This window comes from Perca fluviatilis, chromosome 24 (assembly GCF_010015445.1).
Source record: "Perca fluviatilis chromosome 24, GENO_Pfluv_1.0, whole genome shotgun sequence".
NCBI classification, from domain to species: domain Eukaryota; kingdom Metazoa; phylum Chordata; class Actinopteri; order Perciformes; family Percidae; genus Perca; species Perca fluviatilis.
The window spans coordinates 21664790-21672289 of record NC_053135.1 but is presented as its reverse complement, the minus strand read 5'-3'; the positions used below and the strand labels follow the sequence as shown (position 1 = coordinate 21672289).

Below are 7500 nucleotides of genomic sequence, written 5' to 3'. Positions count from 1 at the left end.
GGGCTTTTTGACGTGGTTCTGGTTTCTGCTGAACATTAGAGTTTGTTCCCAGGGAACCGAACCCTACGCTGTCACTCGGCGCGCTACGCTGGTCGCCGTAGTGACGGCGCCGTTGATTACGGGAAGGTGTTTACGTAGGTGGAGCGTTCAATGCAGCAGGCTGAGAGGAAGTGGACATGGATCTGGTGAGCAGAAACAGTTGTTGTTTGGAAGAACTTTCAGTCAAAAGAAGGCCGTTCAAGTCCAGCTACATGTTCAATTCTCGATGCTGATTGGTCTGGTGGTGGCGAGGACCCTAAACCAGAGATGGGGACTTGAGTCTGAGACTCGGACTCGAGTCGCACTTAAGTCACACAAACAGCTGACTTCAGACTTGACTTGGACTCGAGCTTCGAGACTCGTCAACAACCTGTTTTCATGCAATCATTGTTTTTTAAATCTAAATTTATTCAAGTATTAAAAAAAAAAAAAAAAAAAAAATATTAAAAAAAAAAAATTTTTTTTTTTTAAAAAAAAAAAAAAAAATTTTTTTTTTTTTTTTTTTTTAAAAAAAAAAAAAATAAAAGGGAATTATTATTTCTATTTCATTTTATTGGCGCAATAAACGTTGGGGAAACGTATGACGAGCTGCATGTCCCCGGCCCTTTGTCATGATGTGCAACTTAACTCGTGTTATGCCTTATGTGCGCGCACTCACATATAAAAACTCCCGCAGTTGTGCCTTTTGTCATTACATGAAAGGTGTGTGGCACCAAGAGAAATGATGCCGGATCAACAACGTGGAACTTCCTCAGGCATCTCCAAACGCTCCCAGATAGGTCACTCACTTGCTAATGTGAAAAAGACGTTACATTTAGCATATATCATCGCAGGTAACAAGCTAACCATTGCTAAGTGGTGTGCTAATGCTGGGAACAGGCAGATAGTAGCTTTATAGTTGTATCCATATGATGATGTGACAGATTTAGGTTAATATTTCACCAGGTCCAAGGGCTAGTTTCAATACAGATGTTTCCCTCAAACTTTGAACACTGAAAAATGTAATGCATGATGAGGTTGGGCAGTTAGTAACACAAACAAACATGTATTCTTTGGTGCGGATACCAAAATGTTGAAAAATACAGTTATGAAATTGAAACAGATTTGTTAATTTGTGTTTCTTCAGATTGCATTGCAGTAGACCCCATAAAGTTCTCCTACGACTGATGTTGATACTGTACTGTATGGATGGGAGCTACAGGACATGCTTTGAATTCATTAGATTTAACAATACAGAGACTTGAGACTTGACTTGGACTTGCGCCTCAAAGACTTGAGACTTGACTTGGACTTGCGCCTCAAAGACTTGAGACTTGACTTGGACTTGTGCCTCAAAGACTTGAGACTTGACTTGGACTTCCAAAAAATGACTTGTGAACATCTCTGTCCTAAACAATACACAACATGGCCGCTGTTACAACATCTGGTCTGAAACATCTGAAAGAATACGAGTTGTGCATGAAGGAATCTCCAGAAAGCAGCAACTTCAGGTACAGCAAAGGAAGGCCAGTCCCTGGTAGAAACTGGAGTTAACCAGACAGAGTCTCTCTACAGGGGACCGAACAGCCGGCTGCTGCTCCTTAGCTAACGTTAGCTTTCTAATATCGACTTACTGTACTATGACTTTTTATCACTTTTTTCGACATAGACACCTGGATTGGGTGCATCAGAGACCAGAGTGGTGTATCTCGTTCATGGCCCAGTTTCTGTTGAAAACTATGTGAAGAGTTAAAAACACTGAAAGTGGTTTTCTGTTCCTTCAGATCCAGGAGGCCTTCGAGAGGCTGCCGGGCTTCAAGAGCACCTCGGTCCTGGAGTTCAGGTACTGGACGGGGGGTGTGTGTCTGTGTGTGTGTGTGTGTGTGTGTGTGTCTGTCTGTATGTGTGTGTGTGTGTGTGTGTGTGTGTGTGTGTGTGTGTCTGTATGTGTGTGTGTGTGTGTGTGTGTGTGTGTGTGTGTCTGTATGTGTGTCTCTCTTTGTGTGTGTGTGTGTCTCTGTGTGTGTGTGTGTGTGTGTGTGTCTTTCTTTGTGTGTGTGTGTGTGTGTGTGTGTGTCTCTGTGTGTGTGTGTGTGTGTGTGTCTCTGTGTGTGTGTGTGTGTGTGTGTGTCTCTCTGTGTGTGTGTGTGTGTGTGTGTGTCTCTGTGTGTGTGTGTGTGTCTCTGTGTGTGTGTGTGTGTCTGTGTGTGTGTGTGTGTGTCTCTGTGTGTGTGTCTCTGTGTGTGTCTCTGTGTGTGTGTGTGTCTCTGTGTGTGTGTGTGTGTGTCTGTGTGTGTGTGTGTGTGTGTGTGTGTGTGTGTGTCTGTGTGTGTGTGTGTGTGTGTGTGTGTGTGTGTGTCTCTGTGTGTGTGTGTGTGTGTGTCTCTGTGTGTGTGTGTGTGTGTGTCTCTGTGTGTGTGTGTGTGTGTGTGTGTCTCTGTGTGTGTGTGTCTCTGTGTGTGTGTGTGTGTCTCTGTGTGTGTGTGTGTGTGTCTCTGTGTGTGTGTCTCTGTGTGTGTCTCTGTGTGTGTGTGTGTGTGTGTGTGTGTGTGTGTGTCTCTGTGTGTGTGTGTGTGTGTGTGTGTGTGTGTGTGTGTGTGTGTGTGTGTGTGTGTGTGTTTGTGTGTGTGTGTGTGTGTGTGTGTGTGTGTGTGTGTGTGTGTGTGTGTGTGTGTGTGTGTGTGTGTGTCAGATACAGTATAATTAGTATAATTTCTCTACTGTTATCAGCTGATATGCTATGACTTTCATCAAAATATTTTTAGAAGAAATCAGATCTTTAAAATCTGTAATGTATGGTAAAGAGACATGTTAATGTTACCACGGCAACTCCTATAATATATATATATATAATTATCCTAATAATTAATATAATAATGTGATATTTCTGTCCTCAGGCCTCAGAAGGACCTCGAGCGGTAAGTTTGATATTTCGGTTACTTTTGATCTCTGACACCGAGACAGTTTGTGTTGAAAATCAAATTTTTCACTTTTTAAAACCTAGTCAGGGCCTTGTTGTGTTTTCTGCAGTTTTCTCGGCTTTCAATGTCCTTCTTTCAATGTTTCTGTCACTTTTTATGTCATTTTAGTCGACATTTTTTGACTTTTTTTGAGAGGAGCGCTGCGTTGAAACATCGGTGTCATTTTTGGGCAATTTTGTTGAAAGAAACCCACCTTCCTCATATAGAAAAGTTAGAAGAGGGGTCAGACTGGACCTGAGACAGCAGGAGGAGTTAACCCCCTTATCCTTACTGAACAGATCCGAGTCAGTTCAGCCACGTTTACCTGGGACCCCTAACGATCAATTAAAGGTGGAAGGGCCAGCGCACCTTCCTGCAGGGTGGGGCTACTGGGTGGTGATGGAGCAGTGACTATGACACATGCCTTTGGTGTGGGAGACCCAGCGTTCAATTCCCACTGTGATACATTAACCAATGTGTCCCTGAGCAAGAAACTTACACCTAGCATCAGCTAAATGACATGTAGTAATAATAATAATAATAATAATAATAATAATACTGGTGGGGTTAATTACAGACTGCCCCCCGCAGACCTACCCCCTGCAGACTGCCCCCCACTGCAGACTACCCCCGCAGACTACCCCCTGATGTTCCTCTGCTCTAATTTCCTCTTAGCGTCTTAAAACAATAGCCAATCTGCTCTGAAGGGGATCAGTCATCGCAGGGATTACTCTAACCCCCCCCCCCCCATCTTCACGTCTACGTCTGTGTGCATGAAAGTGCCCCCCCCCCTCCCCCTCCCCTCCTCCTCTGGCCATCCTGAACTCACCTGAACTCAGCTGAATCTGAAAGTGTTTCAGTCAGAGAGACATGAGTAACAGATGGTTTCCAGCTTAACTGACGCCTTAGTCCCTTTCTCTAGGGGGGGTTAGGGGGTATTCTTTTGACATTGTAGAGACACCCCCCCCCACACCAAACACACACACACACACACACACACACACACACACAACAGACAGAGACACACACAGAACACACACACACACACAACACACAACACATACACAGACACATACACATTCAAGACACACATACACACAGACACATACAATTCACACAGACACATACACACAGACACACACACACACACACACACATACACACAGACACATACACAGACACAGACACACACACACACACACACAGACAGAAGACACACGAGACACACACATACACAGACAGAGAGAGACACACAGGAACACACACACAGACAGACAGAGACACACACAGACACACACACACATACACACAGACACATACACATTCACAGCACATACCACACACACATACACACAGCACATATACACACACACATACACACAGACACATACACGCACATACACACAGACACATAACATTCACACAGACACATACACACAGACACATACACACAGACACACACACATTCACACAACACACACATACACACAGACACATACACACAGACACAGACACATACACACAGACACAGACACATACACACAGACACACACATTCACACAGACACATTCACACACACACACATACACACAGACACATACACACAGACACAGACACATACACACAGACACATACACGACATACACACAGACACAGACACATACACACAGACACATACACACAGACACACACACACATACACACAGACACACACACACACACAGCACACATACACACACATACACAGACAGACACATACACACACACAAACACAGAACACAATACACACAGACACACACACACACACACACGACACATACACACAGACACACACACACACACACACACACACATACACAGACAGACACAGAAGAGAGAGACACACACAGACACACACACACACACACACACACATACACACAGACACACACATACACACAGACACACACACACACATACACACACACACACACACATACACACAGACACACACACACAGACAGAGACACACTGGGGTGGGTTTGGGGGGGTATCTTTTGACATTGTAGTAGGCTACAGTGGGGGTCAAACTCAACTTCCCAGAGGGCAACACTGGAAAAGGAGAATCACATCCAGCATTTTCATGCTTTTATTTTGAAAAAGTCAATCAAGCAAAACAAAGATTACATTTTAAAAGTCCACTCACAGCAACCTGTTTCCCAGCTTTAATTTAGAAAACCTTAAATTTCTGGGAGTCTCAAAGTCTGCAAATCTACCGAATTCTGCTTTAAGTGTCATGATTGAAGTTGCCATTTGAAAAACAGTTTCCTGTCTATATATTTTGGTGCACAACTACAGTCCCTGACAAAAGTCTATTTTGTAGAAACACCTGCTATTAACCTGACTTTTAATTAATCAATTGTTGTTAGAAATAGCTCACATGAAAAGCTAAAACCCTCCCAAATGATGTTTAATGCACTGACATAAATTAGTTTCACTGAAAAAAGATTTATCATTTAATCAAGACAGAAAGGTCAAATTTTGGCAAGACAAAAGTGTTGTCGCCTATACAGAAATTGAACAAATTTACTGCAAATACAAAAATATGTCAGCAAATTAAAGGTATAGTGGAGGATTATCCCGAATTTTAGAAAAGAACCGCTCCACTTTTTGATAAAATGCACATGCTCATCCCTCTGCCTGCTCCCGAGAGGGAACGCCTATTAAACGTGTGCACGAGAGCGCACTGTTTACAAGTTCAGGTTCATACAAGTTACTTTCAGAAAGAAGATTTGCACTTTTTCACAAATTGAGATGTTTACCGTGTGTGTGCGGTGCGTGACTTGTGCCAGGGCTAGCATCGCTAATCATAGCTTACATCAACTCTCACTAGCAGTGATTTTAAATGGATTTCTCCAAATAGCCAAACTTTACCTGTGGAGTAGAAACTTGGCGACTGAGGCATCAGTGGAGAGCCCAGCCTGTGCTTTTAGCGCACGCCAGCGTGTGAAACATTCTCCCAAAAACACTCCGGTCTTGTTTCTTTCTTCAGAGGCCTTTCTCTTCTGGTCATACCTTGTCTTGTAGACGCGTTTTCTCTCGCAACTCTCAGACATTTTGAAAAAACACGGTGAGAACGGCGAGCTTCAATGAATGGCTGAAACCGTAGCTCACCACACATAAACACCTGAAAGTATTCATGCACAGAAAGCGAAAACTCCCCTAGGGACGAGCACGTACCACGGCCTATATATACGTAAACATATCACCAGAATGATTGACAACTAGGAGGACCAATAGTCTTGATGATCCACCCGGAAAAAGAAAATCCTCCACAATACCTTTAAGTAGTGGTGCTGTGAGATCCAAATTTAATATCTTGAATGACTTCCATGAGCTTGAAGGACTGCATCCATGCGGTTTGGCAAGGATCCATACGATGTATTGATGAAGTCATCAGGAATAGCAAAGAAAGCAGTCTTGCATGCCTCCCAGAGCTCATCAATATTCTTTGGTTTCGTCTTCCATGCTTCCTCTTTCATCCCACCCCACATACGCTCAGTGATGTTCATGTCAGGCGACTGGGCTGGCCAGTCCTGGAGCACCTTGATCTTCTTCGCCTTGAGGAACTTTGATGTGGAGATGGAAGTATGCGATGGAGCACCGTCCTGCTGCAGGATTTGGCCTCTTTTATGGTCGGGAATATAAGAGGCAGCTAAGGTTTCTCGGTATTTTAGACTATTGATGTTGCGTCTCGGGGAGTGAAGTCATGAGGACAGGTCACGTTACCACGCAGCGACACAAACGTAAACAACAATGGAGGGAGGAGAGAGATGGAAATCCAGTCACTGTTTAGAGTTTGTGTCAGCTAAAGACGGCAGCATTAAGGTTGGTTGTACACTCGACAAAGTGCTATCTAGCTATGAAAACACTACGTCACATCTGAAGAACCATTTGGAGTCGCAGCGCTGCAGTCAAACCTACAGAGCAAGTCCCAGCAGGTGGAGCGAAGCAGAGAGCAGGAGGCCCCCCACCACCCGAACAACTAAAGCTGGACTTCGGTGCAAAACCAGTAAGTGGGGGAGAGTTGAAGAAGTTGGTCGGGCAGTATGTTGGAGAGGAAATGCTGCCCTTAAACACGGCTGACTGGCTCTCTTTCGTGCCATAATAAACCAGATCCTACTACTGGCAACGCTGAGCTGCCTCACAGTAAACCGGTTGTCATGGTGATGTTGAGGCTGGGGGGGTTGTCGGCAGCTGCTGAACGTAACTAATAAAGTAACTTGTAATCTAACTTCGTTACTTTTAAAATCAAGTCATCTGTAAAGTAACTAAATTACTTTTTCAAAGTAACTGTGGCAACACTGAACCCCAGACCATGATTTTTCTGGGTGAATCTGGGCTCCAGTTGGCCTCCTGCAGTATTTGCGTTGACTGAGGTGTAATTCAACAGAAGATTCATCTGAAACAAATCCACCTTCTTCCACTTTTCCAGCGTCCATCCTTTCAGCAGGCTGTGGGCCTTGGCAAACGCCAGTTGTCT

At 44.1% G+C, this 7500-nt stretch overlaps 1 protein-coding gene across 1 annotated transcript in view; it reads left to right on the top strand.

The window, feature by feature from the left end:
- The window catches only part of LOC120554016 (interphotoreceptor matrix proteoglycan 2-like), a 39123-nt gene that overhangs the window by 18799 nt on the left and 12824 nt on the right, over window positions 1-7500 (top strand). The window contains exons 10-11 of the mRNA XM_039792564.1: window positions 1803-1861; window positions 2916-2936. Coding sequence (XP_039648498.1) covers window positions 1803-1861; window positions 2916-2936 — 80 coding nt within the window. The remainder of the gene's footprint in view (window positions 1-1802; window positions 1862-2915; window positions 2937-7500) is intronic.